Source organism: Octopus bimaculoides, chromosome 2 (genome assembly GCF_001194135.2).
Source record: "Octopus bimaculoides isolate UCB-OBI-ISO-001 chromosome 2, ASM119413v2, whole genome shotgun sequence".
Classification (NCBI taxonomy): domain Eukaryota; kingdom Metazoa; phylum Mollusca; class Cephalopoda; order Octopoda; family Octopodidae; genus Octopus; species Octopus bimaculoides.
In genome coordinates this window covers 30,549,262-30,569,229 of record NC_068982.1, presented here as the reverse complement: position 1 = coordinate 30,569,229, position 19,968 = coordinate 30,549,262, and the positions used below count along the sequence as shown (strand labels likewise).

At 34.6% G+C, this 19,968-nt stretch overlaps 1 protein-coding gene across 1 annotated transcript in view; it reads right to left on the bottom strand.

The window, feature by feature from the left end:
• Positions 1 to 15,086: 15,086 nt before the first annotated feature.
• The window catches only part of LOC106878420 (probable ATP-dependent RNA helicase DDX49), a 608,416-nt gene continuing 603,534 nt past the window's right edge, over positions 15,087 to 19,968 (bottom strand). The window contains exon 12 of the mRNA XM_052976052.1: positions 15,087 to 15,438. Coding sequence (XP_052832012.1) covers positions 15,175 to 15,438 — 264 coding nt within the window. The 3' untranslated portion in view covers positions 15,087 to 15,174. The remainder of the gene's footprint in view (positions 15,439 to 19,968) is intronic.

Below are 19,968 nucleotides of genomic sequence, written 5' to 3'. Positions count from 1 at the left end.
AAACACGGAGAAAAAAAATTGAATGTTTTGGTCAGCGATCTATCATATATATATATATGTATGCATGTATATATGTCTGTGTTTGTCCCCACTTCTACCACTTGATGACTTGTGTTAATATGTTTATGTCCCTGTAACTTAATGGTTCAGCAAAAGAGATCGATAGAAAAAGTACCAGGCTTAAAAAAAAAAGTACTGGGGTCGATGCATTTGACTATGAATTCTTCAAGGCAGTGCCCCAGCATGGCCACTGTCTTCACTTAGTTTTCATCTACCAAATCCACTCACAAAGCTTTGGTTGACTTGTGGCTCTAGTAGAAAACGCTTGCCTGAAGTTGCACAAACTGATATTGAACCTAGAACCATGTGGTTGGGAAGAAAGCTTATGCTGTTTTCAGTGACCATACTGCTGTTGATTTTGACTAAAATGCTGTTGTTGATACCTCCTAAAATATTCCATAAGATATTGTCAATAACAAGAGGGAATAAAGCAAACTGATAGGAATCTGGCAATTGGCCTCAACAAATTCATGATAATTGTCCAATAGAAATTTCATCAATATCTGGCAACTATCCTAATGAATTTATAACAAGGATCAGCTGATAAAAATTATATCTTGTGCAAGTGTTTCATTCAAGTTTTAAATTATAGAACACTTTTAATGTTAAACAGAAAAAAAAAATCCTTGGTAAATTGCATGCTGGTATCATCAACGTTGCTCATCAATTAGGTCTTTGGAAGAGAGATGAGATCAAACACATGTGACTTCCTAGAGAGCATCAGACTGTTTTATCTCAATGACTGTGGCATCTTGCTCAACATTAGCTGATGAACACAAACTATTTTGATGGCATTTTAAAAGTTCTGTAAAACATTAAATACTAACATCATATAACATAATTTCAACATAATGAGCCAATAAAAGATCTTCTAAGCAGGTACTCACTTATAATAACTAGCAGCCAAATCTTCATCAAATCAATTCCTTTGTTCAAAGAAAAAAAGGTGTGATGCAAACAAGGCACAGTATGTGGTCTAGGTGCAGGTATGGTTAAACAGAAATGGCTGTCTGGTTAAGAAGTATGCTTGTTGACTATGTGGTTTTTGGTTCAGTCCTATCATGTGGCACCTTGGGTGTCTTCTACAGCACCAGGCTGACCAAGGACTTATGGGTGGATTTTGTTGATGGAAACTGAAAGAAGTTAATTATATATATAATATCATAATATATATCCAATTAACATCAGGCTCGCAATCATGAGGTAGTGAGTTCAATTTTTGGACCGGGCTGTGCGTCGTGTTCTTGAGCAAGACACTTTATTTCATGTTGCTCCAGTTCACTCTGCTGTAAAAATGAGTTGCAATGTCATTGATGCCAAGCTGTATCAGCATTCACCTTTCTTTTGGATTATATCAGTGGCATGGAGAGGGGAGGCTGGTATGCATGGGTGACCACTGGTCTTGCCCTGACTTGTGCCTTGGAGGGGAACTTTCTAGGTGCAATCCCATGGTCATTCATGACCGAAGGGGGATCTACCCTTTTACCTTTATATAGTTGACTATATATATGTATGTGTGTGTGTGTTTACACACCCACATATATACACATATATGTATAATATATATACATACATGAGTGGCTGTGTGGTAACTAGCTTGCTTCCCAACCACATGGTTCTGGGTTCAGTCCCACTGTGTGGCATCTTGGGCAAGTGTCTTCTACTATAGCCTCAGGCTGACCAAAGCCTTCTGAGTGGATTTGGTAGACGGCAACTGAAAGAAGCCCATCATATATACGTGTATATATATGTGTGTGTGTTTGTGTGTCTGTATTTGTCCCCCCCCACCCAACATCGTTTGACAACCAATGCTGGTGAGTTTACGTCCCCGTAACTTTGCAGTTTGGCAAGCATGGAAAAATAGATATGAAAACGATAATATGGTAATGTGTGAACAAAGTGTATGGTCCTCTGGTATATTTGGTACAATGTACCTGGAATTGCATTTTGTTATTTGAGTGGTTATCTGCTTACATCTGATTTGCTTGATCAAAGTTAACCTGGAAATAAAAAGTAAACAGGGTAAAAGCAAGATAGAAACCCTAGCTCTTTGGCAAGAGGTACAACATCATAACATTGGTTAGTTTATTTATTTATGTGTTTCAGCCAAGTGGCTGCGGTCATGCTGGTGCTTTAATTCATTTTTTTTTATTATATTACTTTATATCTTCCATCTATCATTACCTTCATTACCAGTTTTCTCATGAAAATAAAAAAGAAATGAAACACTAAGCTGTAGACTGCTGAACCAAGACAGAAAGATTATCTGATTTAACTCACCTTTCAGCCTAAATATATCATCGAACATAGAATAGAAATTCATTGCATTAATCAGGAAACATTTTGTCTGCAGCCACAGGTATCATAAGCTCCTTTTAAGAACTTGTTAAGGTCAATTATAATAGTGTTTCCTTTGAAAGAAACATAGCAGAAAGAAAAAAAAAACATCACAAAATGAACTATATTTCAATTATATATATGTCCACTAACTGGATGCTGCTGTAGCGATCTATCTTAAGCATGTGCTTAATAAAACTTGGCATACTGAACCAAAATCTTGTCATGAGATGGCATAGAAAAAATAAAATGGGATCAAAAAAGCAGCAGTTTTAAATTAAGATGGATTATTCTGTAACAGATGTAAAAATGAAAAGATAAAATATGCTCCAACTGTACTAATATATTAGGATAAAATTAGGAATCCGAGGAAATTGGAATTTGAAAGAGATTAATATTGACAGTGCAGTAAGCTATATGATCTATAATTGAAACTGATACTATTTGGAAAATGTTCATTATGTATTTCCATATTTCCAGTGTTATAACTGCAAATGAGTTTGCTTTTTCCAATATATATATTTTGTATTATTGCATGGCATTTATTTTCTTTATTTTGATTTTCTTATGGTTTTTGCTTAAATTTTGTAATGGTGCAATCTACTAGTCTACTTTTGTTAACTTATAGTGAGATGACAGTGTATTTTGAATTATGACATTTATATTTGCCAGCATTGGACAACAGTTGTAATAATGACCAAGCAAAATTCTAGAACTTTTGTGCTTACAGTAATAAAAAACAAGTTAATTCGACTTGACACAAAACTATCCATGGCTTATACAGGTCATGTCATTTTTCCCTGTGTGATAGTTTCCCACCTCTCTCATCAATTCTTGTTTAATTTAATTGGTCATTACCCATTTATTAATTACATACAGTCTTCATATTATACTTCAGCATATATTTTTATTAACCAAATGTTCTGTGATTTGTTGATTCTCAAATGCTCATATTTATTCAACTGCTGAATAAATGAATACATTATGTTCCTAGTTAAATAAACAGAATGAAAAATTATACTCAATTTAGCAGGATTCTGTGAATTGAACATGCAACACGCAAATGATGTTTATCATTGATTATTCTTTAACTACTTCACAGCTACACTAAAAGTTGATGACAGAAACAACACAACGGGGAAAAAAAGAAGAAAAAAGAAAAAGTAGCCATGAATGGTAACACTACAATGAAAACAAAAATGGCTATCTTCATGCTACCCATTAATTTTGTGATTCAACATCTCCACTATCAAAGTGGTGACGTGACAACTGGTGACTAAAGAATAATTTCTATGCCCCAATATCAACACTGATATAATGCTGTACCTGATGTCTTTCCCTATAACAGAACATAGAGCCATGGTAAATAACTGCTTTTGACTGCTGTTTCTGGCATTTTTCTTCTACAATGGTAAATTATATTTTGTTAGGTGTTTGTCTTACTAGTATTTTAGCCACATTTCAACTGGTCATTTCCTTACTGACATACGTTTATATAACATCATCTTCATCATCATCGTCATCATCATCATCATCGTCATCATCATCATCATTTTGTTGTCCACTTTTCCATGCTAACATGGGTTGGATGGAATTTGTTGTGGTGGATTTTCTGCTACTGGATGCCCCCACTGTCACTGACTCATCTGTTTCCAACTTAGGTAATATTTTCCCCGTGACCAGATATACACTCAAAGATTGAAAATGAAGGATACCACTTGCATGATAGTGCTTATGACTATCATACAATGTCAAGGAAAGAATACAGTAATACCTATACAAAAACATGCTCACATACATACTTGAATCCGTTGGTCACAAATGACCATGGGTACACAGAAAGTTGCCTCACCCGCAAACGCACAACCTAGGGTTGTTTTTATGGAAGACCAGCAGCTGCCCATGTATACTAGCCTCCCATCTCCATACCACTGATGTTATCCAAGGGAAAGGCAAAAGCCAATATAGATTGGCACCAGTGGCATCACAATCCATTTCTACAGCTGAGTGAACTAGAGCAACGTGAAATAAAGTATCTTGCTCAAGAGCACAACACGCAATCTGCTCCAGGGATCGAACTCCCAACCTCACAATCATAAGCTTGATGCTCTAACCCCTGAGCCATGTACCTTCACATACATACATACATACATACATACACAATAAATATTTTTTTCGGTTTCTATCTACCAAATCCACTCACAAGGCTTTGGTCAGCCTGGGGCTATAGAAGAAGACATGCAAAGTGCCATGTAGTGGGACTGAACCTAAAACTATATGGTTGGGTAATAAACGTTTTACCACACAGCCACACCTACACCTATATATAAAAATATCACTTTTTGCCACTTTCTTTCCATCTGAAATTCCTTCACTTGCTGCACAGGCAGTGATAACGTTTCAATTAAACTAAAGCTATTTAAGCACACATCCAGTTCTGAACAAAAGCATTGACATTCATAAGATAGCTATTAATGAACCCTTTGGGCTATATAAATTCATTAGATTGCCTTTTGGGTCCTGGACTTATGCGAATTTCTTCCGAAGATTTATTCATGAAGCAACTCACTGTTTGAATTTTGTGCTTGCTTGTATCAATAATCATCAACAGTTGTGACTTTCCAATTTCCACTTCATTATGAAAATTGTGTGTATTTCTTGGCTCAGGGAATTTCTACAGACGTTATATTCTGGACTGTGATGAAATAACTTACTCTTTAACTGAATTGTTATGTAATCAGAAAAAAAAAGTTGAGAACATTCTTTTAATGCTGGAAAAATTATAGTTGTTTAACAAGATTAACCCTTTTGAGACAAAGCTGCCTGAAACCACTTCTGGCTTTTTAACACCAAGGTACCATTTAAAAGCAATCATAATAAAAAATTCTCCATTAAAATTTCAGATGAATTTATGTTCCAAACATCAGCTTAATCATAACACTTTTTTTTTTCTTTACAAAACTTTTCATTATTTTCTCAACAGGTGAATGTTTCTAATGTAGGAATTGTTTTACAACAATGTATTCAAGATTCCTGGCAATCTTTGTTATTATTTACATTGGACGGATATGTGTCCTCATCTTGTTTGCTGTTACCACATTTCGGTTGATTTACTCTCCTGCCTTCACCAGGTGTCCTGGTAGAATTTTGAACCCAACCCTGGGTTCTCATTCCTAAGGTAGTTTTTTGTTGATGTTATTATCATTATTATTATTATTATTATTATCATTATTATTATCATTATTATTATTTATTATTATTATTATTTATTCAAGGCACTGGTAGCAACAAACATGATGAGGACATATATCTGTCCATTGTAAATAGTGTAAATAATGTACAGAATTCTTCATCTCAAAAATATGGAACAATCTTTGTTATCATCATCATCATCATCATCTTCATTATCATCATCATCAAGATCCTTTAACTGATCCAACCATTTGTTGGGGTACCACTTTAGATGTTTTCATAGTCAGCCATCATCACTGACCTGTTTTCTCTCATGTGTAGCAGGTTCACTGTGTGGTGACTTGTCCGGACCTTTGATGTCAAAAAACTATGTATTTTCTCTAACTGCTTCTCTTTCACCTTCACTCAACTGTGCCCTGAAGAATGATTTTGGACATGGCGTTGTGGCAGGATGCATGACCATACCAAGCAATCTTCCATCCTTTTACCTGCACAAGAAGCATTTCCTGTCTGACTTGCTGCCTGATAAAGCTGTTTGCTGCCTGATAAAGCTGTTTGCCTTGTGTTCTGTGCATGGAATGTGTAGCAGCCATCTGAAACACTTGTGTTCAAATGCCTGGATTCAGTGTTTCCTATCAGCCATAATAGTCCAGCTCTCACACCCATGCAGAAGGGTCTAAGTGACCAGGCACTTGTACACTCTAAGTGCTGTTGAAAAACTAATGGAATTGCTTTTCCATATGGTGTTCAGTTTCTTGAAATGTTCAGAATCAACTGGATCTACATAAGCCATTAACTTTTGCTCTTAATTCTAAATTGGATGAACATTCAGCAAATGAAATTAGACACCATGATTTTGTATCACAGTCTACTATCTACATTCACAATATAAAGGGCTGGAATATTTGCTCCGCTGATGCTTTATCCTAAATTTGTGGGAATTCTTTGCTCTCCAGTGAATCAGTCGATTTGATAAATGTTTCAATAGACAAAGACTTGGATGGTGAACTCTTACAGCTAAAAATTTCTGTGTCATCTTTAGAATTCGGTCTTTTTCCTCTGTCTGCTTCCATGTAGCATATTTGGTGAGATATTTCTGTTGGTCAAGAATAACCTCAGCTTTTTCTATTCTTCACAATTTATTTTTCCCTTTTGAGTGAATTTATAAAAAAAAGGCTTACAGTAATATTGGTATTAAATTTTGGCACAAGGCCAGCATGCTCAGGGAAGTGGGTAAGTCAATTACATTGACCTCAGTGTTCAACTGGTACTTATTTTATCAACCCTGGAAAGATGAAAGGCAAAGTTGACCTCAGTGGAATTTGAACTCAAAACGTAATGACAGATGAAATGCAGCAAAACATTTTGCCTGGTGTGCTAATAATGCTGTCTGCTTTCTGCCTTAAGGCTTACAGTAATATTAATATATAAGGTCATTAAGAATGAAATGTCTGATTTTCTTATGCACCAATTTTGACAGTTGTTAACTCTAATGTTTTATTCTGATAATTCTTTATTTTACAACATTGAAGAGTTACATCAACACTTTCTGAAATGTAATTCATGTCTGACTATATTGTGAGTTTTCTCTTGTAAATCAATTTTTGTGAACCCATGGATAGATAAAAAATTCATGTTGTATATGAATATGAGTTCCATCATGGAACCAATGCATCCCAGACAGCTCGAAACATCAATGAAGTGTTTGGTGAAGATGTGGTGAATGAGCGCACTGTACATCAATGGTTTAAGAAGTTCCAGTCTGGTGACTTTACTCTTGAAAATCAACCCCGTGGTAGAGCTGAGACTAAGGTTGATAATGATGAACTGGAAACTGTAATAGAATAGACACAAAGTGCCAAAACACAATCCAAAAAAGAATGTTCACAAAAAAAAGCTAATAGTGTCTGTTTGGTGGTCCAGCACTGGTGTCATCCACCACAGCTTCATGAGGCTTGGTAAGTCAATTACAGTGGATGTATACATCAACCAATTGGATGAAATGATGAGTGAATTTGCAATTAAACAACTGAGATTGGTCAATAGAGACGGGCCAATTCTTTTGCAAGACAATGCTCAATCACATGTTGCACAAAGAGCACAACTCAAGTTACAAGAACTGAACTTGCATCCGCCATATTCACCAGACCTTGCACCAACTGACTATCACATTTTCCAGGCATTAGGCAACTTTTTGCAAGGAAAAAACTTCAAATCTGAAGAAGATGCAAAAACAGCCTTTTATGATTTCATCACCTCTTGCTCTCCAGAATTCTTCACTGCTGGCATAAATAAGCTTCCAATAAAATGGCAAAATTGTGTTGATAATTTAGGTGCATACTTTGATTAACTGCATTGCTTTTTGTTGAGATAAACTTTCAGATGATAATCGGACGACCTGATACTAATATAATGACATTTTCACTAATGACAAAATCACTTCTGTTTACATTGATACCGTCAACACCCAACACTGCTGTTAAAAAACCACAATTAAAAGTGACAGGATAGTGCGCTGACTTGTTAAGTAAGAATACATATATAAAATGTCATATTTTTGCATTATGATGGTTGTGCATTTGTTGGACTGCTTTAAGCCTTGTGAACCATTACTTCATGGTTTACGAAATGTTATATAATATTTGTATGTTATTTTAATCCCCCAAATTTTCTACTTGTAAATATATTTTGTTTCATTTGTACAATTACAAACTCACTGCTAGAAAGATATAACAGCAAGGTGACAGTGTGTTTTGAATAATTGCCTTCATATTTCCTTGCTTTGGGTTACATCTACCATAAATGACTAAGCTCACTTAATTATAGCTCAGCCAATCAGATGATTTCATAAGCTGAAATCTTCCGGCCAAATGGACTATAGTAGATTCTAGAACTTTTGGGCCGACAGTATAAAGTCGAGTGAATTCATCTTTAGGCAGAGCTGTCCCAGGTTTCTATAGGGTATGTTGCTTCTCCCACCTCTCTCAGCTATTCTCCTTGCATAACTTAACTGGCTATTACTAATTATAAGCTGTCTTCATATTCCATGTCAGCATATATTTGCATTAACCAAATATTCTTTAATTCATTAATACTCAAATGCTGTTATTTATTCAACTGCTGAAAAAATGTATATATTAAGTTCTCAGTTAAATAAACAGAATGAAAAATTATATGCAATTACGTGTGATTTTGTGAAACTGAACATGCAGAACACAAATGTTATTCATTATTGATTATTCATTAACTACTCCACAGGCACACTTAAAATTATTATTTGCTTTACTCTGGTTGTTCTTTAACTCAAGGCTGGTGTCTATTAAGTAAATCTATGATTAGAGGCATACCAGCAGTGGCCATTCCATCTTTTTGTATATTAGCGAGTAGATTGGCCAAGTGCCATTCTTCTTATAAGAGAGTTAGGTGCGATTTGAGAGCATTTGTCTACTATTTCTAGCAGCAGTCAAGTGATCACATAGAGGCTTTCAGTTACTCTCTCTCATTGGCTCAATTTATTCTCTTAATTTCTACATGGAGAAAATGAGGGTTGGAACATATTTCCTTGAAAACAGTGCTTCTTTTAAATTTTGCATATATGTGAACAACTCTTCTTTTCTTTCTCTCCCTCCCTCTCTCATTGGCTCATGTTATTCTTATAACTTTTACATAAAGAAAATGCAAGCTGGAAGATATTATTTTCTTAAGAGCAATGCTTTTCTCTTAAATTTTGTATATATGTGGACAACCACTACTTTCACTGAAGTAAACACATTACTAAATTTACTTTAGATGGTTGCAGTGAAAGTGTTGCTGTGAGCTGCATGGCTTTGATAACCAGAGGAGGAATTTTGTTACAAATTTTTAACTTATTTGAATTTTAATATGAATATGTGTAGAAAATTTCTTTTTGCAAATATTATTAAAATTTAAATTCTAATTTTAACATTTGAATTTTAATAAGTATTGATTTCCTATTTCATCTATTTCATGTTTTTACAATTAACTCATTCTCCAGTTGATATTGGGTGCTCCAGTTCAGCATGAATGTATTCTCTAGAATAATTTGAACTCAGAACCTTTACCTCTTACAAAAAAGAACTTTAGAACTGGTAGAGCAATCTTAATCGAGAGGCGTGTAAATCATTCCAAGTACCCGTGACATGTGTAAGGATTTTCGAGCGAGATCGTTGCCAGTGCCTCTGGACTGGCTCTTGTGCAGGTGGCACATAAAATACACCATTTTGAACGTGGCCGTTGCCAGTACCGCCTGACTGGCCTTTGTGCCGGTGGCACGTAAAAGCACCCACTACACTCTCTGAGTGGTTGGCGTTAGGAAGGGCATCCAACTGTAGAAACTCTGCCAAATCAGATTGGAGCCTGGTGTAGCCATCTGGTTTCACTAGTCCTCAGTCAAATCGTCCGACCCATGCTAGCATGGAAAGCGAACGTTAAACGATGATGATGATGATGAGAGCAACAAACAAAATACCTAATGGGATTCATGAGGTTACATCCCTTTATATTCTGAGTTTGAATTCAGGTCTACTCTGTCGTTCATTCTTCAGAGGTCAATAAAATAAGAACCACACGTATAAATTACTCATCGGTTTCATTTGATCTGCATCATCCATATAGTTGTAGATTACTATATAGTTCCATTTGACTTACTAAATAAATTTAATAACCAAAATAATAATTATTATAGTATTGTATAGTTTATAAATTGTATTCTTATTACAACAATGTTGTTTGTTACTTCTGAAAGTAATGATAGAATTTGGATATGCACTATGTATGGTCTTTCATAAAAAGCATCAGATGTGGTGTGCAAGAGAGATGACTGCACTGGTAAGGTCATGTGTTGTGTATGGATGAGAACAGCTGGGTGAAAAAGTGTCACACTCTAGCAGTAGAGGGAACCTGTGGAAGAGGTAGACCCAGGAAGATCTGGAATGAGGTGGTGAAGCACAACTTTCGAATGTTGAGCCTCACAGAGGTGATGACAAATGACCGAGACCTTTGGAGATATGCTGTGCTTGAAAAGACCAGGCAAGCCAAGTGAGACAGTAACTGTGGCCTATGCCAGTGCAGCATAACCGGCCCATTTAAGAGTACCCTTCAATCATTGGGCAATAAACTGTGCTTGTGAAGACCTGCTGAGTCAAGCGAAGTCATTGTCATGGCCGATGACCGTACTGCCTAATTGGTACCCATGCCAGTGGCATGCAAAAAGCACCATTCGAGCGTGGTTGATGCCAGTGCCGCCTGACTGGTCCCATGCCGGTGGCACATAAAAAAGCACCATTTGAGCATGATTGTTGCCAGTGCTTTTTTACTGACTCCTGTGCTGGTGGCACGTAAAAAGCATCATTAACATGCCCAGCATGTTAATGATTCTGCCAGCTCATCACCTTAAAGAGTCAGAATAAATATTCCTTTGCACTAAAGGCACAAGGCCTGAAATTTTAGGTGAGTAGGACTAGTCAATTACATCGACCCCAGTGCACTTATTTTATCACCCGCTAAAGGATGAAAGGTAAAATCAAACTTTGGCAACATTTGAACTCATAATGTAAAGACAGTCAAAATGCCACTAAGCATTTTGCCCAGCATGTTAATGATTTTGCCAGCTTGTCACCTTATTCCTGCTTTCAATATTGATCTTAGATTTGCTGCCACTGAAATACTTTATTCTACATCAACTGATTCTTCTTTTGAAATTTCTTTAAACTTGGAGTCACTGATATTACATGTAAATTTGATATCCATTTTTATATTATTTTCCAAATGTAAAAAGTTATCGAAAAGATTACTCTAATGGAGAAGAAAATAAAAAGAGAATTTCTCTCAAAATTTGAAGAACACAAATTTCATGTTATGAAAATATTGGACTACGGTACAGCAAGGATTTATCTTGTGAAATCATGTATCATCACTTACATAATAATGAGATTTATATCAATATTCTCATTTAAATATGAATAGGTAATAACAGGCAGATGATAATTTAGAAGCATGAAAATTTTGGGTAGGTTAGTAACAAAAGAGTTGAAGTATGATTGTGTGCATGCATGCATGTATGTATATTTTAATGAATAATGCATTTTTGCCTCTGCCTACCCTATTGAAAATATATACCATTTCCATTTATATATTAGGAATATGCTGATAATAACAGTACTTGCAGGGTGGGAAACTGAAACTTAACATATATATATACATAGGTGCATGCAATCATATTGTGTGCATGTTTGAATGATGCATTTATATTGCTGAAAAGTTCCTAGCTTTAAGGGTTTCATGAAAAGCTTGGATGGAGGCCTAACCTTCTGAATTCTTTTACAGGGATTAGAAAAACCAAGGGACTGCTGTAATAAGTGTATGAATCTGAGAGGGGAATACATTGAATAAAATCATAATTAACTGATCCTCCTGTAGTTTTTTTTTACCTAAAGCCAGGAACTTTTCAGCACCCCCGCATATGCATGTATGTATATATATATATCTGTATTTACACACACACACATACATGCACGTGCAGATACTCATACATACGCATGACAGAAGAGGATAGGCTGAAATGAGTAATGTAAATATACAAATAGATTTTTTTTTCCTAAGATATTTTTTTTCTCAGCAACATCTCTATAATAAGATTTCTTCAATTTAGTTACCTAAGGAGATTCAATCATATTTTGAAATAAAATTCTAGAACCTTAATAGCAGTTGTCATTCCTAAGCCATTATATTAACCGGCGCCAGACCCTTGCGCATCAAAGACAGCGAATAAAATGACAGCAGCATATTCCAAACTGTTTTTGTTTTATACTTTACTTCTCATATTCTTTACATTTTGTTTCTTGCTGAATGTTATATTTTTTTTAAATATTTTGTTTATTCTTTGTTGGCAGGAATGGTTTTATTTGATGGCTGGTTGTGTTGTTGTGTGTTGAATGTTATTTCATTGTCAATGCTAATAAAATAAAACAATGTAACCAACGCCCTTCAGTTAGAATTGAACTTTTTAAGCAAGGGAAAATGAAATAATTTGGGATTCCTATAGCATATTATATCCATCACAGCTAAGTTATTTAATCAGCATACCCATAGGGAAATATCAGCCCCATGAGAAAGACACAAATCTAAGCATGTTAGATTATTCAGTATATAAGATGTGATGTGTAAGAGAAAATGTGCATAGATACATATTGTTATTGTTCATGGTAGAACAAGAATATAGAATTATGAAGAAAAGATGAAAAAAGATACAAACTATATCTATTAAGATACTTTCATTTTCAGTAACAATAATACACTTGTCACACTATTATATTAGCATATATTTTTTTTGTTTCGTTTTTCTTTTTAAGTTCTTTTTTTTTTTTGCTGCACAACACACTCTTGTAATAATATTGGATCAGTTTGTCTCCTTAGACCTTAGTAACAGGATTTCAAACAGCTCACATGATGCTCTTTCTTATGTTGCTATAGTATTCAGTCATACATACATGCATCAATGTGTGTGTGAGTATGTATATATATATATATATATATATATATATACATATACACACATCCTGTTTATTTTTATGATGACTCAGATACAGTTTCAGGAATACTAGTTAGCATATTTACATTAATACAACTGCAAACGAGCATATGTGTACAGAAACAAACACTGGCATTAAAATAAATCTATATATAGTGATGTAGTTGTGAAAATACATGCCTGCAGGTATCATCAAAATTATCTGTATTGATTTTTACATCTAATTTTTTTCCTAGTTCGAATGGGTTGACTGTATCTATAAATCAAACATTTGAGTTTCCTTCATGTTATCAGGTAGTCTGAGGGACAGAAACAATCTTCTCCAATCTGCCTTTATTTTGCAAGTATTTCTTTTATCTTTAGTTACAGTTTCATAATATTTTCAGTTCACCCAACATACCTCATTTCCTAAAATAATGTTTCTTTTGTATACAACTGCCAATGGTTTTGATAAAAGTCACTTTTGCAATTCTATTTTTCTTTGCCTAAACCCTAAAGCTACACACAATGAATTATATCTGATTTGTTATTCTCCTTTCATTGTTGTCAAGTTTTGCACCGTTTAACCAAAATACTTCTTACATGTCTTTATACAGTCCATCTTCCACTACACTTTGTTTGTAACAGAAGCAGCAGTCCAATAAACATCCTTCAATAACTTCCACTTCCTCACTTACCTATAGTCAGTAACTCCAGCTTTAACATCATGTCACATGAGTATAAAAACTACTTGCATCAAGACATTTAAACAATCCTTTAACTTCCATTTAAGGTTAACTTAGGCTAACCTAAAATTTTCCAAATCTACTTTTCTGAAGATCTGACATCATCTTTTGTGTACACATTATTTGTATTAATTAACCCATTACCTACCAGTGATCTCATATGAGATCACTTAAAAATTACAAATTTCATAATTATCTGTCAATATTTACACATATCTAACCTTTTTACTATATCTACTAGGTATATTTCTCTGATATTCAAATGAGGTTTGCTAATTTTTCACCCAGTATCTCGCTTATTTCTATTTAAAATGTTATTTTGATCATTCCAGCGTGTTTCTAAGGCTGTTTTATGCTAGAAATCAAAGTTTCATAAAGAAATTCCAGTTAATAGAATTATGGGAGGTAATGGGTTAAGGTGATCAGCTGCTAGAATTGTTAGCAGGTGAAGGAAAATGGTTAGCAGCATTTCTTCCAGCTCTTTATCTTCTGATTCACCAAGGTCAATTTTGCTTAACCCCCAGGCAAGCAACTGGGGTTGATGTAACTGACTATCTCCTTCCACTAAAATTGCAGCTCATGCCAAAATCCAAAACCATTATTTGTATTAAGTACTTAGCATTAAATTCCTTCTTACTCCTTTTCTACATACCAGATAAAATTACTTTTCTGTCACAGATTTGGTGTTGTTAACAATCATCACTTTCAGATGAAGTGCATGGTGTAGTTATTATGCAACTTGACTCTTGATCTCAATTCTGGGATTATGCAGTATCCTTGAACAAGGAATTATATGCCTCCCAGAATGGGAGTCTTTCACAATACTCCATTCCACTCAGCTGGAGTATTAAGACAAGCAGAAAGGTTGGTTCAGCATCAAGTTTATATGGCAACAGTGATGAGACAATGCCACAACAAAAACTTTCAGGTGAAACTTGAAGTCCTAGTCAACTTGATCTTCACAAATTGACTTTACTTTCAGTATAGAGTCAGTAAATATTCTATTGTTACTCTGAAACTTGCTCTAAAATAATAATTTTATTTTAATAGACACACACATATATAGAATGCTAGTGTATGTGTGAGTAAAAACCTGCATACAAATGAGCAATATACTTGTGCTACTAAGCATTCACGAAAATATTATTCTACATATTTATGTTAAAAAGACAAGAAAAATCCTCACCACTTTAACAACAACAATGAAAACAATAACACAATCATTTATGTATGTAGATTTATTTTATGAAATATGACTAACTCTTTGACTCCACTTTTCACACACCATTTACAGGGATTTTTTTGTGATTTTTAAATTTTCTTCTTTTTCTTGGCTTTTGAAGTCTTCGTTTGTTTCTGATGCAATGTTTTAGTCAATGGCTTCTGAGTTTCTTTTGAGGAGCTTTGCTCTGCTATCACAGTCTTTTTGTTGCTCTCTCTTGTTGTTTGCCCTGCTACTGATGCTGCATCCTTCTCTTTGGAAAACTTATTAGAACGTGAAAGGAAAGCCTCTTTTCTTTTTTTTCGCTCTTCTCGTCTTTTCTTTCTTCTTTCTTTTTCTCTTTGATCTGGATCCTGATATATGAAAATAAATAAATAATAAAATAAAATATAAATTGATGAAATAAATTCAGCAGAACAGTAAGTGGGTTAGAGAGTAGTTAAGTCTATGTATCTGCACACATATTTGTGTATGTGTGTATTTGTGGATGTGTGTATTTGTGGATGTGTGTGCATATCAGGTTTGGGATGATGTACTGAGTGACATATACAAAAGATTCTCAACCATTTGAAACTAAAGTTTAGTTTGAGAAAGAAAAAAAAAATGGTACTTCTTAGAGGTACTAAAAAAAAAACAGTTTTTAGAAATTAAGAATGAATTTTAAAATATATCAATTTATACATTTGGGGAGAAAACTTGAACTTTGTTAGGAAGATAATGTGCTGCTAAGTATATGTTTTTGCATTAATTGACCTTACCAGAGAAGTTAACCTGATCATTCAGCAGAGGTTTTACATATACAAAAAGAGGAAAGAGTTACAAAGAGATCTGGCCAGTAGCAATTTAAATATAGCTGTTACTTTGTCCACTACTAAGGACTATTTTCCTCTAAGCATGTAAATTAAATTATGTGAAATTAATTCTTAAATTCTTGGAATTATCTCTCTGTATGTAGATCACAAAACAAATAAAACTTGGCATCAAAACAGTTAACAAAGAAATAACTCAAGAAAATTAATAAAAAGAACCCCAGACAAACAGTAAAAAACAAAGCAAAATAAAACCATACAAAACAACCAGCTGCATGAATATCAGCAACAATGTCCACACAAGTAACATACAGAAATAGCAAGATACTTATCAAACACTTTTTTAAATCTTTGAGAACAGTTATTACAAGGGAGATAGTAATTTCTTTATAATATTTGGAGGGAGTAGAAAGTCGAATTTGAAATAAAGAAAAAGATGCATGGAATACAAATATTTATTTTTTGCTGACCTTTCGTGAAGTTCTTAGCATTTCTTGTCAGTGGTAATAATGTATAGAACTATTTCATTCTTTTTAGAAATCAAAATTAGTCACCAAAACAGGCGACACAAAAAAGAAAATGTAAATGTAAAACACACAGATACTTAGAATACAAAAGAACACCTTTCTTCCATTAGATATCAGAAAAAAATAAACATCCTACAGTGTGACACCTTGGGTAAGTGTCTTCTACTATAGCCTCAGACCAACCAAAGCCTTGTGAGTGGATTTGGTAGACGGAAACTGAAAGATGCCTGTCATATATATATATTTATATGTATATATTTGTGTGTCTGTGCTTGTCCCCACACCATCGCTTGACAACTGATGCTGTGTGCTTACGTCCCCGTAACTTAGTGGTTCAGCAAAAGAGACTGATGGAATAAGTACTAGGCTTACAAAGAATGAGTCTTGGGGTCGATTTGTCCAACTAAAGGTGGTGCTCCAGCATGGCTGCAGTCAAATGACTGAAACAAATAAGTGAGTAAAAGACAAGAAATTATTTTTAAAAATCAGAATCACCAGGGCTTAACTTCCTGTATGATACAAGAACCGCACAGCACTGAATTGGTGAGCAAGTTTTGAAATGAATGTAATCACAAAAACCATTCTAACCTTATTTACATTCATTTTGAAGGAAGAAAGGAACTGTCTGGCAAAGGAAAAAAACCCTAGTCCCTTCTATCATTCATTTCTGCTAGTTCTGTCATAGAACCATAAGAGAACTGGACTTCTGAGTGAGAAAATTTTCAGTAGGATGTTAAAAGAATTATTGTATTCACATTTTCAATTAAACAATGAAAAAAAGTAACATGTCCAGATTGCCATAATATATCTCCTATGATAAACTACATTATGTCAGAGTTCGCAATATCCTCATCTACCAGACATAGATATATGTAGATCAACAGACTTGTGGATCACACAAAGTTCATTCAATTTATTTTAGTGTCATAGGCCTGATCAATCAGTGTTGACTTGAGAGTAAAACAACAAATCTTCAAATGAAAAAAATTCTATATTATAAACTTTGATTTGCTAATTGCAGTAACCAAAACTCCCAAACAAACTCCAGATATTCTAAATTCTAAATTTTAGCTCAACAACAGATACTGAACAGCTACAGAGAAGGAAAAATATCCGTGGATTACATATTTTATTAGATCAATTGTAACCGTGCCATAGGTAAATCTAAGAAGAGGAGTTGATCAGGGAAATGGTAAAGAACAGAATGTTTTCAGCAGTAAAAGAAAAGCAAAAAAGAGAGAAAAGAAAGAATGAATGCAACAAGAGAATAATAATTTTTATGAGGGAATGCTGAAAAGTTCCTGGCTTTAGGTAAAAGAAAATACTGGAGGATCAGTTAATTATGATTTTATTTAATATAATCCCCTCTTAGATTCACACACTTATTACGGTGGTCCTTCAGTTTTTCTAAGTCCTGGAAAAGAACTCGGAATGTTGGGCCTCTAACCAGGCCTTTCACGAGACCCTTAAAGCCAGGAACTTTTCAGCACTCCTTAATAGATTGTTTGACAAACAAAATTTAATTAAAGTGATACATTTTCAAGTAGTGAAGCAACTTTTTACAAGAGAAAAAAATACAATACAGTTTCTGAATTAAACAGGAAGCATGGAAACTGCCTACCATTCTAACCACAAGAGCAAGAAATACAGAATCTCATCAAAAGAATTTTAGCACCAGTTAATGAGAAGTTTAATGTTTGGCGCAATGAATAAGAGAGAAAACAAGGGAGAGAAAGAGAGAGATAAAAAGAATGCGTGTGTGTATGTGTGTGTGTAAAGAGTAAGAATGTATGTAAGGCAGTTTGTTTGATATCATTACAATTGTAGCCTGAATAATAACGTGTTTATGAAGTAACATAGCCAAGTAATTAGAAGGTAATGAAATTAAATAATTAATGGAATGACAATGCTTTTTGACTTATTGGGTTTCAGATGACACCTATTTTCAATAAATGATTCCAAATTACGGTTAAAACCAGTGATGCAAAGATACTTTAAGCAGAGACAGAAGAGAGGACTTGTTCAATATAACAATGAAGTTTTTAAACAAAACCTGGTTCAGTCAAACAATCCATTTCTATAGAATGACAATATACATACTTTTATATATACATAACATCATCATTTAACATCCACTTTCTGTGCTGGCATGAGTTAGATGGTTTGAGAGCTGCTTCAGGTTCCAGTCTGACTTGGCATGGTTTCTACTGCTGGATGCCCTTCCTAACGCTAACCACTCTTAGAGTTTATGTAGTCAATGAACCCCTTCCCTCAAATTTCAGGTCTTGTGCCTTCAGTGGAAAGTATTATAATTATCATTGTTATTAAGGTGGCAAGCTGGCAGAATCGTTAGCACACCACACAAAATGCTTACTCTTTTACTCATTTCAGTCATTTGACTGCAGCCATGCTGGAGCACCACCTTTATAGTCGAGCAAATCAACCCCAGAGCTTATTCTTTGTAAGCCTAGTACTTATTCTATCGGTTTCCTTTGCTAAACCGCTAAGTTATGGGGATGCAAACACACCAGCATCAGTTGTCAAGCGATGCTGGGGGAAGAAACAGACACACATACATATATACATATAAGACGGGCTTCTTCCAGTTTCTGTCTACCAAATCCACTCACAAGGCTTTGGTCAGCCTGAGGTTATAGTAAAAGACACTTGCCCAAGGTGCCACACAGTGGGACTGAACCCGGGACCATGTGGTTGGTAAGCAAGCTACTTACCACACAGCCATTCCTGCACCTGTGACATTTCGTCTGTCTTTACGTTCTGAGTTCAAATTCTGCCGAAGTTAACTTTGCCCTTCATCCTTTCAGGGTCGGTGAAATAAGTACCAGTGAAACACTGTGGTTGACGTAATCGACTAGTCACCTACCCCAAAATTCCCAGCCTTGTGCCAAGACTAGAAAGGATTATTACTATTATTATAATTATTATTATTATTGATATTGTTGTTGTTGTTGCTGCTGTATAATTAGAGTAGTGAAACAGGTATAAGTACAAGCACACAAGACCAAATACTCCATTCTATGAATATACAATGGTATAGTCACACACAATCTGGTATTCCCGATATTTCCGCAGCTGATTTTTGCTTCACTGACCAATGACTTACGTATTGGCAGTGCAAAGTCAATCTTATCCACGTGGCTTACAAAGAAAATGTTGCCGTGGTCAGTGAAGGGTACAATTGGAAATTTCCTACGAATCAGAATGGCTTCAATTGCTATGTTGGAATTTTATTTTTATTGTTTATTTTGCAGAGCACAAATTATCACAACAAAAACCACACTCTAACATTTCCTATACTACACAGGTTCACAGCATCCAAGACTAATTGAAAGAGTCAATAACAAAACAATAAATAAATAAGAAAATTAAAAAAAAATTGTTTACAAAAATAATTATATAATTTCACCAATACTTACAATCAGTGACATATTCCACAATTTAATTCAAACCCTATTTAATTGTATTTTATATATGCAGTTGTGTTTATGTACATACAACTCTCTCTCTCTCCATATATATATATATA